The sequence below is a fragment of the Curcuma longa genome, unplaced genomic scaffold (assembly GCF_044706935.1).
Source record: "Curcuma longa cultivar G26 ecotype Majalengka, Jawa Barat unplaced genomic scaffold, ITB_CL_G26_1.1 utg2646_np1212_2152390_RagTag, whole genome shotgun sequence".
NCBI classification, from domain to species: Eukaryota; Viridiplantae; Streptophyta; class Magnoliopsida; order Zingiberales; family Zingiberaceae; genus Curcuma; species Curcuma longa.
The window spans coordinates 1,091,800-1,106,027 of record NW_027435599.1 but is presented as its reverse complement, the minus strand read 5'-3'; the positions used below and the strand labels follow the sequence as shown (position 1 = coordinate 1,106,027).

At 42.5% G+C, this 14,228-nt stretch overlaps 4 protein-coding genes across 4 annotated transcripts; 3 read left to right on the top strand and 1 right to left on the bottom strand.

Annotated features, from left to right (window-relative positions):
• Positions 1 to 90: 90 nt before the first annotated feature.
• On the bottom strand, positions 91 to 3,461 carry LOC141819949 (3-ketoacyl-CoA thiolase 2, peroxisomal-like). The gene is given in 15 exon segments (XM_074707213.1): positions 91 to 453; positions 535 to 618; positions 695 to 803; positions 880 to 1,005; positions 1,203 to 1,297; positions 1,383 to 1,515; positions 1,620 to 1,697; positions 1,778 to 1,803; positions 1,806 to 1,884; positions 1,975 to 2,042; positions 2,123 to 2,221; positions 2,305 to 2,431; positions 2,514 to 2,598; positions 3,039 to 3,115; positions 3,313 to 3,461. Coding segments are annotated over 15 exon segments (1,377 nt in total). The 5' UTR covers positions 3,394 to 3,461; the 3' UTR covers positions 91 to 343.
• Positions 3,462 to 5,307: 1,846 nt separating this feature from the next.
• LOC141819897 (heavy metal-associated isoprenylated plant protein 3-like) lies at positions 5,308 to 6,892 on the top strand. Its single transcript, XM_074707154.1, is given in 6 exon segments — positions 5,308 to 5,316; positions 5,410 to 5,623; positions 5,696 to 5,904; positions 5,984 to 6,071; positions 6,404 to 6,618; positions 6,621 to 6,892. Coding segments are annotated over 6 exon segments (900 nt in total). The 3' UTR covers positions 6,786 to 6,892.
• A 540-nt stretch (positions 6,893 to 7,432) lies between these two features.
• LOC141820058 (thioredoxin-like 3-2, chloroplastic) lies at positions 7,433 to 11,690 on the top strand. The gene is made up of 5 exons (XM_074707339.1): positions 7,433 to 7,770; positions 9,565 to 9,639; positions 9,746 to 9,812; positions 11,300 to 11,317; positions 11,396 to 11,690. The coding sequence occupies exons 1-5, from the start codon at positions 7,433 to 7,435 to the stop codon at positions 11,492 to 11,494; spliced, it is 597 nt and encodes a 198-aa protein (XP_074563440.1). The 3' UTR covers positions 11,495 to 11,690.
• A 1,120-nt stretch (positions 11,691 to 12,810) lies between these two features.
• Positions 12,811 to 13,849, top strand: LOC141820103 (RING-H2 finger protein ATL1-like). Its single transcript, XM_074707383.1, has one exon. The coding sequence runs from the start codon at positions 12,867 to 12,869 to the stop codon at positions 13,794 to 13,796; it is 930 nt and encodes a 309-aa protein (XP_074563484.1). The 5' UTR covers positions 12,811 to 12,866; the 3' UTR covers positions 13,797 to 13,849.
• The last annotated feature ends 379 nt before the right edge of the window (positions 13,850 to 14,228 follow it).

Genomic DNA, 14,228 nt, shown 5'->3' with positions numbered 1-14,228 from the left:
CTATATTTTGAAATGTTCGATTGAAGCTTCTTAGTTTATGGAGGTTTACAGAGTCCATTATGGAGGGCTCTTTATAGCTCGTCCAACCTATTGATTCACAAAGCCATAAATCCAGCAAATTCATCGAGAAAAAGCACTCGGTCAGTGAAGCCAAATGCACATGAACAATGTGCGATATAAGTCGGTATGTTTCTTACTCCCATATGTTTAACTTGCTAGCAAAACTTGTACTCTAGTAACATACAAATTTTGCAAAATTCTACCGAAGTTTATTCCAGACTATCAATGGTCGTGTCCTTTACTATCTGCCAATGTCGATAAAGGAACTTCCTGGAGAGTTGTCCTATTTAGCATCCTTGGATGATAAGTTGTTGGAGTGGATCCTCTTGGCATTGGTGAGCTCATCCACAGCATCGCCTCGTTCGAAGACAGCAGCGGCGCCCATTCCAGTACCTGCAAGCAGCATGTAGACAAATTGTTCAAACATGAAACTTCGTAGCGCATAACTACGGTTAAACGAGTGTAGACGGAGACCTATGCACATGGAGATGATCCCGAACCGGCAATCTTTGCCTCTGCGCTTCATTTCATTTAGCAGTGTGCTCACACTGCGAGCACCTGCAACAATCCACAACAGAACCATGAATCTCAAGATACTTAAATCTCCACAGAGAACAAATGTTAAGACAAGTACCTGTCGCGCCCAAGGGGTGACCGATAGCAATGGCACCCCCGTTAACATTTACTTTTGCTGGATCCAGTTCCAGTTTCTTGCAGCAGTATGTGTATTGCGACGCAAATGCCTATTCGAAAGCAAAAGTTTCAGGTAATATACAGAAAAGAAGACCATCAAAACCACTTGCCCACAAAGGATAAAACCTCATTTATTTCGAACAAGTCGATATCCTCAATCTGAAGGCCAGCAGATTTTATTGCAGCTGGAATTGCAACAGCTGGGCCAATTCCCATCACTGCAGGGTCCACTCCAACTGCAGCAAAACTCCTAAAAGAACCATAGATGACTAATGGATTATAATGAGCTGATGTCAAGTAATGTATCAAAGTGAGTCACCACAGAAGTTGGGATTAACTAGCTTCGAAAACAACAGAGTAATACATGAATATCATCATTATGCGATATCTCAAGCTTGATCTAGCATATTCACTGTATAGAAAAGATTTTAATTGCTTCAAGGGGCTCTGAAAACACCAATAATTGGAAGTCCTCTCTGCGTTGCTGCATCCCTCCTCATCAAGAGGACAGCTCCAGCACCATCGCTTACTTGGCTAGAGTTGCCTACAATAAAGTATAGCATCGAAAAACATCGGTGAAGGATCGGCTGATATTGTATTTATACTACAGGATGAAAAGGCTTGAATACCAGCAGTTGTGCTTCCATCCTTCTTAAATACTGGTTTTAGCTTTGCCAAACTAGAGAGAGATGTCTCTGGCCTAATTCCGTCGTCAACAGAAATGGTCACCTGCTTCTCCTCACCAGTTTTTGGGTCTACAATCTTTGATATAGATAACATCGTCAAAAGGATGAAATAAAGGAATACTAAGTCTTTAAGTGATAGTTATTTAATGCTGATCTTATAATTGAGATAGGATCATCTACCTTTGTCTTCACTGGAACAATTTCCTCCCTAAATTTACCAGAAGCAGTGGCAGCAGCTGCCTTCTTGTGAGAGTCAACCTGAACGTAAAATAAGCTAAGGCTAAATCTATGATTGGGAGCAACATGGCAAGGCCAACATAAACAATAACCAGACTCACAGCAGCCTGGTCTTGCTCTTCCTGGTCACCCCATAGCGTTGTGCCACATTCTCAGAAGTAATTCCCATGGGAAGAAGACAATCTTGGGCTTGTTTAAACTCGTTCAACTAAAGCACTCGGACAATGTGAATTAGGAATAAATAAAATAAAAACAATTCAATGAGAAAAAAAGTATATATTATTATCAAAAACCATACTTTTGGATTTACTGGACCATCCAAAGACATTGCATTTGCAGTCATGGATTCTAACCCAGCACCAATCCCTGCATAGACAGACAACAGTAGAAGATTGGCAAGAGATTGTAACTCCATCAAGAAGACAAGTAAGCCATATGATATTTACCAATATCATAGAACCCAGCTTTGATAGCGGCAGCAACATCAGCAACTGCCTGAAGTCCTGATGAGCACTGCCTATTCACAGTTCGGACTGGAACAGTTTCTGTGGAAGGAAGAATGCCCATGGAGAATATTAAACATATTTAAATGCAGAAAAATTGATCAATCTGAAAGAAGTCTAACTACCAGGAAAACCAGCATAGAATGCAGCCATCCTGCATTCAGTTGCTCTTTGGGAGCCTGGTGCCAGAACGGTACCAACCACTATATCACCCACTTCATTTGGATTGAGTTTGGTCTTATCCAACAAAGCCTAAAATACAGAGAGAGTTTCCAGGATTAGTTCAGTTCTTTGATCTCTATATCATGAAACAAAAATCTGTGGAAGCACAGACCTTCAGAACAGCAGAAAGCAGCTCCTCAGGGTACGTATCCTTGAAACCCCCTCGCTTCGACTTGCAAATTGCGGTTCGGTAAGCACTACATGGGAATTTTGGATAACAAATATCAGAATGGAACCAGTGCTAATAGAAAGTTAATAAACCATAGCAAAGAACAAGAAAAATTAAGGCAAAAAAAACAGAATTCATGACAATTTGACAAATGAAACTTAGCCAAATGCATGAAGAGTTTATACACAATTGGAAAAAAGAGGAATTGCGATCATGAGACAAGTTACATAAGGGCGAGAAGTATCTTAACCCAATCACAACGTGTATCGTACTGATTAAAGTGTGTTTAAAAAAAACGCTTTGATTATCTCACTTTTATTGAGAAAACGACATTTTTAAATAAACAGTTGAAGACCGATGGCCTACCACCCAAGGAGTGAATCACAAGCTTCAAAAAGAGATTCAAAATTCAAAAATATCATAATTTTTTCCGTGATCTTACTGATGTGATCATGAAAAATGACTTACGCGACAATCACAACGTCGTCCCCAAAGCAAGAGGTCCTCTGGTAAGCAGCGCTATCCCCAGCGGCACACACAGAAGCCTGCGATCAAATATTCAAAACGCAACAGGCGAACTAATTAAGTATCTAAAACCGTAAAGAGCATCGATTTCCCAGATCGAATCCATCCTAACAACAACAAAATGACCTTCTACAAGTCGAATCAAGGTAGGGGAAATGACATCCTGAGAAATCCACGAACGCTGATCGCGAAAGAGAATAGAAGGGGTGGCGATTACCGAGATCAAAGGCGAAGAAGTGGCAGCCGAGGGCTGGAGGTGCTGAAGCAGAACGCGCTGCCGATTAATCGCCTTCTCCATCTCCTCTCGATCGGATTCAGATCCCTCTCCTCTCGATCTCCTCCTGAAGCACAGATATCAAGCGAAGAAGAAGAAGAAGCGTCCACGCAAGTATAAATGGAAAATATGACCGCACAGAGGGCTTCCATGCGCGCCGAAGCACGGCCTCTGACCGACCATGGAAGGGGGCTCAATCGATCCGTCGATCGACTGAGAATGGAAAGATCTGGCCGTCGAATTCAGAAAGGAATGTACGGAGGCGAGGATGACGCAAATATTAGGAATAATTAACAAAATAACCAAAAAAAACTATTTTAGCATTTTGCCCCCTAAATATAAGCATTATTATCATGGCGATCGTACAAGATCATCATCAAGTCCTCGACGACTCCGGCGATCTGTTCGTCGAGGTTCGTCGCGAAGCTCCAAACCGCAGGAAATGGTGGAGCCAGAGTGCAGGTCGTGGGAATCCAAGGGCGTCCGCATCAAGTACGCGTTCCGCACCAGCCGGAACGGCTACCAATCCGGCGCTTTCCTCCAAGGCCTCGAGAATCCCTACGCCGGCGATTGGGGGTGGGTTCGTCGCCATCTTCGACCTCGACTTCCAACCCGACCCCGCCCTGGTGCAGGTCAGTTGGAAGTTTGGTGAGCCCTAGTTGCAAAATCGCATTCTTTTGATCCCTAAATCATGCATCGTCGAAGCTTTACAATGTTATCTTTGCTCATCGATATGAGTTCGCACGTTTGATCATTAATCATGCGATGTTAGAACTCATCAATTCAATTTCACACCTTTGAACCCTAAATCGAGCAATATTGGAGTTAAAAAAAAAGTCATGGTTTCGACCTAAAAAACTCATCGTAGCGATGAATGCATGCTGATTGCTGACACACCTCCAAGAGATGTATCAAGAAGTGGGATCATCTACTACCCACACATTTTTCGGATTCAATGGTGAATTTCTGCTAGCTTCGCGATCCATCTTTAGTACTTGATCTCAGGTTTGGCTTAATTGCAGGGACTTTTGGAGTGTGGAGGACGCAAGCCCTGCCCAATGCTGATGGATGGAAAGATCAAACCACTGTTGGAGACATGGATTTGGCGATTAGAACCTCCTTGAAGGCTGGAAATTTCTATCCATTGGAGGCCTAGCAGGTGTTTGTTTGCTTGAATTATGTTGTTCGAATTTGAGGTGTTTTTAAGCTTCCAAAGTTTGTACCTTGCAGGCGAAAAATGAGCTACAGAGCACGTTCAAGGCATATATATTTCCTGCAAGGTATTACGATTGGTTTCAATGATATACTCTTTGTCAAGTTCCTCTACTTCAAATTTATGAGCACAACCAAGACGATGATCTAACACCTTGCAGTCAAGCCAAATGAAATTTAAACCTTGATCGAATCATAAGAAGAACACCGAGCTCAAGAAAGCTTCCTAATGGCACAGAGTTAGAAGAACAAATATATATAGAAACAACAAACTAGGGTTTGAACATTTTGCTGATAAATTTACCCCCAGAAAGTTGGCATTGCTGATAAATTTACTTCCATTATATTGGAAATGTATTATCTACTCTCTTTTTATTCATACGTATAAAAAAATTATTTACCCATTCGGATGCTGCTACGTGTCGCAGCGTAACGGACTCTTCTCCCGTGATGGTCCACATCGGACGGCTCTCCTGCGCCCTCCAAACCGACACCGCGCGTATTATCGATGCATGCATGACCGTCGCCTAATTACGCGAGCGAATCACCGCTTTTTCACCAAGAATTTCTATTGGCTGCTTTGAGGAAGAGCATTCTTGATTACATGGGTGAGCCGTGGGTATGTTCTCACCATTGATGTCTATATATTGCCTTCGGCCTCCCTTCGCTGGGTTCCATTTCCTCGCTTCGAAAAGGCAAAAAGAAAGAAGGCGAAGAGCAGCCGCCATGGGAAAGGTACGATCGAGCTCCATCTTCTCCTTCGATTCATCCTCCGATCGATCGTTCCTTTGATCCATTGTATGCTCGTATTGGCTTTCGTCGTAGAAGAAGAAGCAACAGAGCGAGGACGGGCCGGCGATGGTCAGCAACGCTGCGGTAGAGGCGACGGACGAAGGCGGAGAAAACGATGAGGAAAACAGAGGCGGAGGCAAGGGAAAAACGCAGAAGAATGACGACGGAAGCATCACCGTCGTCTTGAAGATCGACATGCATTGCGAGGGCTGCTCCAAAAAAGTCATCAAATCCGTCCGAGGCACCCAAGGTATGAGCCATCTCGTCGTCGATCTCTTCCTTAATGCATTCCTCTTCCGATCGATATCTCCGGCGAGGTTAGGGGTGGAGGCGGTGAAGGCGGATGCTGGGACCGGGAAGCTGACGGTGGTGGGAATGCTGGATCCGTGGAAGCTTCGAGATCAGGTGGAAGCGAAGAGCCACAAGAAGGTCGACCTCGTCTCGCCGGCCAACTTCCCCAGGAACGCCAACGCCGCCAAAAAACCCTCCGCCGCCAAGCAAACCGACGAGAAGAAGAAGCCTCAAGAAAAAGTATACCATCATGTAGATTTTTTTTTCAGAAAATACAATTACAACATTAATTTTCTTTTCATGATCCCAAAATCATCAGCTGGTGGTGACGACGGTGACGCTTAAAATTCGATTGCACTGCGAAGGATGCATCCGTCGAATCCGCAAAACCATCCTCAAAATCAAAGGTGAGTTTTAAATTTCATTTTATTTCTTCATTTTTTTTCGATGCACTGACAAATTTCACTCTACCTGTCAAAATTTTCTTCTGTTTTACGATTGAGGATGAACCGAAGCGATTTAAAAATTGAAATTCGAAGGGGTTAGACGAACCTTTTCACTTTTGGGGAGGAGTAAAAGCGAAATTCCATCAGTTTTTTTTCGTCGCCATCACATTGAACATGTACGGTTTCTATCGTACCTTCCACAGCAGCAACTGGGAATATTCGCTGGCTTTTGGCTTTCTTCCTCCTTTCCGATTCGACTCTGTATCGACTCTAATTACCGTTGTGCCACTCAGGGGTCGAGAGTGTCGTATTCGACACGCAGACGGATCAGGTGACCGTGAAGGGGACGATGGACGCGAAGTCGCTGCCGGAGAAGCTGAAGTCGAAGCTGAAGCGAGACGTCGCGGTGGTGCAGCCTAAGAAGGATAAAGGCGACGGTGGCGGCGACGCGGAGAAGAAGAAGAATAAGGACGGCGGCGAGGAGAAAAAGAAAGGCGGAAAGGGGGAGGAGGAGGTGGCGGAGGCGGAGGGGAGAAGGAGAATCCAGCGGCGGCGGCAGGTGCGCCGGCGGGATACGCGATGGAGTACTACGGTGGGTACGAGCACCGCTTCGATATGGTGCACGCACCGCAGCTCTTCAGCGACGAGAACCCCAACTCGTGCTCCGTTATGTGAACCAAACCGGTTTAAAGATGGTGTAAATAACAGTTCGTTCGTTTTGATATCATAGGACATGTTACGATACGACAATATACCGCCACGACCCGTATATGGTACCTCTTCAGGGGTTGTTTTTTGGGTCAACAGTGAGTGTGAGCAATACATTTCTGGCTGCTACAAACGTCATTTTTGGAACATATCGTTAAGGATGATGGTGTAGCACTAGTGTTACTGTGATCCTTTTTTGATGTTAAATGAATATAAATACTTTTCAAGATGTGATTATGATTTTTAAGCAACTTGATACTCCAAGGTGGTATTATTCATTTTATTAGGGGTGAAATAATAAGAGTTCAAAAATATTTTTCAATCTGAAATATTCTTATATTGGTTTTCTTTCATTACTAATGGATTATCTGAAATTATTTTTAATCATATTTTTTATTTCAATTTATTGTTTTTTCATTTATCTGTTTTTAAAAAAATAATAAATCTTTTATTTCAATTTGTGGCCAATGTTGTTTCTCGTCGATCACCGTTTATCTGCTTTTAAACATCATACTAATTTGAATATATATAGGTAAATATTTAAACTTCGGGGCCATGCTGTAAATAGCTAGGCAACTGAGGATTAAATGGCCAAATTCGTCCGCTTCTTTTCCATGGAAATCTCCGCCGTCCGCGTCCCCGGCACCGCCTCTCGCCGTCTCCACTGCCCTCCTCCGCCGGACCACCACCACGTACGGAGGTCTCTTCGTCTTTTTCTCCGCCTCGACCACAAAAGCCTCTCCTTCTCCACTTCCTCGATCAGGCCGTACAGAGGGGCCGTTTCTTGCGTCACTGGAGGCACCTCCTCGTGGAGTGAGGAGGAGGACGTGACCTCGAGGGAAGAGGATGAGTCGCCTACTTCAGTCCCACTCGAGCCTATCGCCAACGAGGAGCAGTTTAATCGGATCATCGCTGAAGCACATCGACTCGAGCAGCCGGTCATTATTCTATGGTTCGATACTTTACTTTTCCTTTCAATGCTTTCTCGTCTTGATCCTAACTTGTGAGTTGGTACGTTCAATTTTCTGCTCGGCTTTTCTGTCAAGAACCCTAGTTTGATTTGATTCTTTGGTTACGGTTGCTAAGCTACTGGTCAAATTAGGGTTATTGTTTCAGCTAGGGGGAAAATTGTGTTAGTTAGTTGGCATTCTATGCTCACAAATCACCCAAAGATTAGATAGCACAAGTGGATCACTGGGAATCCATTCTTCATATTCCATTATTCATAGTGTGCTTGTAGAATATGATATGGTAACAGATCCTAAAGAGCTTCTGAGTTCGGTTTCAATGTTCTCCTAATCAATGGCATTCAGAGCTGAAAGAAATCATATAATCTACTAATAGTGGGAAAAATTGGCACCTACTAGACTAAAGGCTTCTATAGTTGATTAACTGAAATGAGGATCCCAAATTGGATGATAAATGAGTTGTACACATTTTCAATAAATATTTACCTTGTCTATTTCATTAAGAACTAAACAACCAGCTTGAAAGCTAACAACTATGTTGGTCTTTGTTTCATTTTTACCGTTTCACCACTTGGGTTCTAAGGTGCATCTTAATGTTTATTCAAATATGTTAGGGCTTAAAATCCCATAGTAAGGGAGAACAACTGAAAAAGGAAAGAAAGATATGGGTGATATGCTAGTGGAGAGTAGTAGTGTTGTTAACAAGCTGAGTCAAGCTTGATTGTGTTCAAATTTGTTTGATTATCTTATTGAGTGGTTCCAAAAGCCACATGACTAATATATATTAGATTGTGTCACAACGAAAGACCAAGAGTGGTAACTTGTCAGAGGAAATTAAACTTTTTCTAACAGAGAAAATAGAACAAACTACTAATTCATTGTTCAATGGGTCATTGTATTTACCCGTTCAAAGCTGTATCATATCATTTTGTTGTCTTTAAAAACAATTTGAACAGATATGAACTGAGTTACTCAGTAAATTTCTCTTAAACCTTGTCAAAATTCTCCCATTTCCCCCTATTCTCCTATTCCCCTCGTGTTCAATTTTTGTGCTAGCTTGCATAAAACTCGTTCTTGTAGATCGCTTGAGACTTCTCAAGTCGGGTAAGGCTAGGAGAATGTGCTTGAGTCTTCATCAAGTGGAGGAGTGGTTGTTGAAGGTGATTGAGTCAAGGTGACATAGTTGGGAAGGCTATGACATGACACACTGGTATAGATCTGTAGATAGAGGTCACGAATGAGGACGAGGTCACTAGATGGGATGACTTCAACCTTGTTGTGATGATTGTTGTGCCTTTGCTCATCTAATGTAGATACTTTGTTTGATGATGTGTTCATTGGAGGCGATTTGACTATGCTAGGATTCCAACCAGAGGCTTGTTTGAACTGCCTTGCTTGGGTTGGAAAAGATTGTTGTGGGGATTTGTCTACAAGAAATATTCTAATAAAAATTGAAAATAAATGACTAATTATTTATTGAACGGTCATCCCCCTTTGTAAATAGGGTTTGTATCACTGTATTTTCATCAGATTGTGCATGTTAAATCTGATAGATTAGAATTACCTACATCAATTGATGTGAATATTGCATTTAATTTGATGCAAATAATGAACAAGTTCCTTTCCATATATGACAACATGCGTCTAAGAGACCTTTGGTGTATACCATATTTGCTTTTTCAAACTCCTCAGATGAAGTTATTCTGTAGGAACATCTTCCTCATGGCACCTAATCATATTAGTGATATTTTAAAATTTTGACCTATCTATGTATGTAGGTTGGCAAGCTGGTGCAGAAAATGTATATACTTGAAACCCAAATTGGAAAGACTGGCAGCTGATTATTACCCAAGGTCAGGAATTGATTTTTGTTGTAATAGATTCACGTTTGTAATTTTAGACTAATTCACATAATTTTTATGTTCTTTGAGTAAAGCTATATGTTGTTTTGAGATGCAGCATAAGGTTCTATAGCATTGATGTCAACACAGTTCCTCAAAGGCTTGTGAATCGTGCTGGAGTTACTGTAAGGCCTTTACCTCCATTGTCTTATCCCATCTTCTTTTCTGATATTATTTGCTTCAAATATGGTTATTGATTCCCTGATCTGATGTTTGTGACTTGTTCACCTCACTTTTGTCATAATTAATTCAAAGTGTCGAACAGTTTGTAATCCGCCATAACTAACTTAAAAGTGGTTGGGAGGACAGACTACTAACAGATTTGTTGGAAACATATCTGTCCATGAAATCTCACGGAATGACTATTTTGGGACTTGTAATTGTTTGTTCCTAAAAGTCGTGAGACACTTCATCATTAGCAACAAAATTGTGGAAAAGGATAATACATCGGATGATGGAACATGCCTCCTATCCAGATGATATTGTCCATGTCATTGTTACATGAGGAATTAAAACTTACATCTGTACCAAGACAAATGGGTTGAATTTGTAATAGTCTCTGCTTTCGCTAAGCTCAATCTTTGCGGGGCAATATTTATGTTAGGAATCCAAACTCTTAACTTTCTTGTCTGGTTTTAACATGCATTAAAATGCATATGGTTTATTAACTTATTGTTTTAGATCCGTACATAACTAAGGTTTGAAATATCATTTGGAGTTGAGGTTTGATCCCTAGACAAAACGTGATACTATGGTGTTGTTTCACCTATGCCGACACATGATGCCAATGACACCAATTAGGAAGAGGAAGGTGCTGCTTTGCAAAATCTAGATCAGACTCATGTCAAACTCTAATAGATGAAGAAGAAGAAGAGGAAGAGGAGCAGGAGTAGACGATGGCTTACCTCATCAAACATCGACGCAGTTTGAGAGAAATCCTCATTTTCTCCTTGTGTGTCGTCTAGTAGCAGAAACTTAGCCCTTTCATCCTGTTGCGGCTTGCAGAAGGTTGGAAAAAAGCATCTGCATCTACTTGTGGGTCAAGGAGGCCTGAAACTCATTGCTGAGCTTTATATCTTGTGAGTCAGTTCATTATAGAAGCTCATTGTGAAACCTTCCTTGGTCGTTGTCTCTAGTTGCTACTTGCGGAAGGCTAGAAGTGGCCCCTTGCTTTGCGTTGCAGCTCGTGGAAGGCCTGAAAGATTGCTCTTCTCTCACCTTGAGTCTCGAAGGAGTTTTGTGTTGGCTGATAAGGGGAATGATATTTTTGCCTGTGTCAACCAACATAGGACAAGATTTGAAACCTGGCTTACAGCCTATACTTTTATTTGATCCAATAAATGACTATATGAATTATTATTCCACTGGTTCAAAAAGTTATCACGGACATCTTATGAGGTGCATTTATCAGAATGACGGTAGAAACCTTCTGTATTTTCTTGATATGTTCAACCTATCAGATCATTATACTTTCAATCTTGTTTTAGCTAGTTTTTTATCATGTCTTCATCTAGAGATTGTTTTTGCACCTCCACTACTCAATCAATGTAGTGTAATCAATAAATTTTCCTAATGGTTTCCTTTTTTCTTGCAAATCGTGGAACTCGAGCAGAAGATGCCGACAGTACAGGTATAACTAGCAACCTTTCTTTGTTGAAGTGGCATACAATTTTTAATTTTTTCTGTTTGATTATTTTGATCTATACAGTTGTGGAGAGACTCTAAACTTCAGAACGAGATAATAGCTGAATATCAAGCATGGATGGTGGTAAAGGACATTCGAAAGATGATTGAATTTGAAGAGTGATCTGGTAGAACTTTTCTATTTCACTAATGATGTCATTGTGGGAATAAAAAGGATGTTGCATTTGCATCTATCCTGATTGCAAATGCAAGCGGTACTTAGTATCAACTAGGGAAACTCCATGACCATCGAAAACTCCGAGTTCATCTCGTCTCGTAACCGATATCAAAGAGAAGATTTGGATCTTGTTGATTTAGCATCACTGTGGTTTGCTTTATCATATTGAACTGTTAACTTCATCGTCTGTGTTAGATGATTTCAAGTTTTTGACTAATTCGCGAAGATGATATCTTCAGTTTTAAGATCTTTAGTTTAGGGTTTCCACCTCGTGAAGTTGTTGGACTTCACCTCTGTTCTGGTGTGGAACTCAACTAAGGGGGTCGTTCGTTGAATTCACTAAAAAAAACCCTTTTAATTCTGGTGTGGTTGCATAAAGGATCAGCATCCACTTCTGGTTAGTGTTTGGTCATTCGGTTGGCCACAATGGTGCAACGGTAGGGTTTCCTCACCATCTTATTTGTAGGAATTTTCTTTCGACATGAAGACTTTTTACATTAGATTTTTTCCCCCATTTGGACGCTTGAGTATCCATTGGAAGAATTTAACAAAAGAAGACGAAGGAAAACGAGTAGGTTGACGTGACCCTAAATACAAAGTCCACTCCATGGACTTGACTAATGCCCTTTGTTCTTTTATTAGGAATAAATTAAGAGATGAAAACGTTGAACAAGTCCTTTTATGCGGAAAATTCCATTTTAATACCCCCATTGAAAACGCTTGAGTTACCTTTGTTTTTTTTTCAAAAAAATGCTTCTAAATTTTATTACAACAACATAGCTGAGTTTGGTTTATCGCAATAGCGAAACACAGTGTTTGATCCCATCCGATTGAACCGAGAGCTGCTGCAACTCGAAGGAAATATCAAATATGAACTCTGACTGATCTAATTGAATGAAATGCAACTTATAGATTATTGAAGCACTTCTCACAGTAATGATATAGAATATCGAAGGTGAACTACATCCGATTTATTAACCGCGAACGACGACCAGAGGAACGATCAACAGAATCTAGTAGGTGCAACACTAGAGATGACCAGTGGAATTGAACATTTTGCATGAATTCGAGTTATCCGATCTGTTCTTTTTTCAAAAAAGTGCTTCTAAATTTTGTTATTGCCAAAAAATCCCATTAGCAAAATTTCCGACCGGGAGACCTGGTCCTGGTCGTCTTCTGCTTCTTCCTCTTCTGCGTTGACTTGCATCGTTTCTTTAATCACGGAGCTAAACCTTTTGCTCTTCCAGTGAGTCCTCTCTCTCTCTCTCTCTCTCTCTCTCTCTGCTCCACTTCCTCTGTTTTCACCTTTTCCGGTATCATGTCACGGGACGGATTCCGGTGGCCGCCGCTTCCTCCAGACTTCTGGTCCCAGTTTTTTCCTCCGTTGCCGTTGCCGTTGCCGCCGCCGCCGCCTCCGCCTCCCTCTCGGTCGTCGGGTAACCTACCCGTGCTGACTTTATCTATCCTCGGCGTCCTAATCGCCGCAATCTTCCTCCTCGCCTACTACTTCGTCGGCGCCCCGTTCTGTTTCTGCCGCCGGAGGCCCGCCGCCCTCGGCGGCACGCGGCGCCGCCTCCGCGACAATTTCATGATGTTGTCGATGGGGGCCCGCGGCCTGGCGGCGTCGGAAATACGCCGAATCCCCACCTTCCAGTACCGCAAGGAAAGCGGAGCCGGCGGTGGCGCCGGCGACTGCGCGGTCTGCCTCGGCGAGTTCCAAGAGGAGGAGACCATCCGGTTGCTGCCGGGTTGCTTCCACGTCTTCCACGTGAACTGCATCGACACGTGGCTTCAGTCCAACGCCAACTGCCCGCTCTGCCGGGCTACCATCACGCCGGCGGGCGCCGCCACCCCTGTCCCCATCGACAGGCTCCCTGCTTTCGTCCGGAGCAGAGGATTTGATCGGAGGAATCATACCAACGACGTGGTGATCGACGTGAAAGATGATGAAGGGGAAGTAGTCGAGCGGCGGAGGCAGCTCCGGCGCCACGGCAGCGTCGGCGCACGGCGCCCGCTCCCGGTCTCCGGGCCCATGAGGCGGTCGTTCTCCGTGGGCTCGGCGGCGGTTACTGACCGGCGGCTGTACGGGGAAGTGGAGAAGATCGATCGTGCAGCAAAACCAGCACTTCCAGGAACGGCAGCAGCAGCCGCCGGCGGAGCCAGGGAAGGGAGCAGCGGTGCCAGTAGAATCCGATGGGGGTTGTTTTCATTTCACCGGCGATCGAGCAGTTCACCGGCCTTCAATTAGTGGATTAATTTAGAGGTAAAAATGAGAGTGAAGATAGTGGAATATTAATTAATTTAGAGAATATAATTTTGGTTATGATTCCCCTTTGTTAATACAAGTGTTTTTTTTTGTTTAGGGTTTGTATATATGTATTAGAATATATATTATATGGGAAGGAAAAGAAAAGAGAGATGAAGAATATCGAACCAAACAAGGAAAAATTAAGATACATTTTATTGTATTTGAAAGTCAATATACTATTTTCTATTAAAAAAATGATAATTTCAGTTAGTTGCATTGATTCAATCCCTGAAGTGGTCGATCCGATCCCATAGAAGTTTTCTCAATTAGATTCTTACAAATACGCCATAGCTGGAGATCGTAACGCAGTTCCGGCCAACCCAGAGTTATATTATTTTCTATAGATATACGGCAAAATGGTAAGAGACTAAA

What these genes read in the sequence shown, in the direction of transcription:
- LOC141820058 (XM_074707339.1), top strand. Translation starts at nt 7,433, where the DNA reads ATGGAAATCTCCGCCGTCCGCGTCCCCGGCACCGCCTCTCGCCGTCTC. An exon ending in CAGCCGGTCATTATTCTATG is followed by an intron (nt 7,771 to 9,564) that starts GTTCGATACTTT and finishes CTATGTATGTAG; the next exon opens with GTTGGCAAGCTGGTGCAGAA. An exon ending in GCAGCTGATTATTACCCAAG is followed by an intron (nt 9,640 to 9,745) that starts GTCAGGAATTGA and finishes TTTGAGATGCAG; the next exon opens with CATAAGGTTCTATAGCATTG.
- LOC141820103 (XM_074707383.1), top strand. Translation starts at nt 12,867, where the DNA reads ATGTCACGGGACGGATTCCGGTGGCCGCCGCTTCCTCCAGACTTCTGG.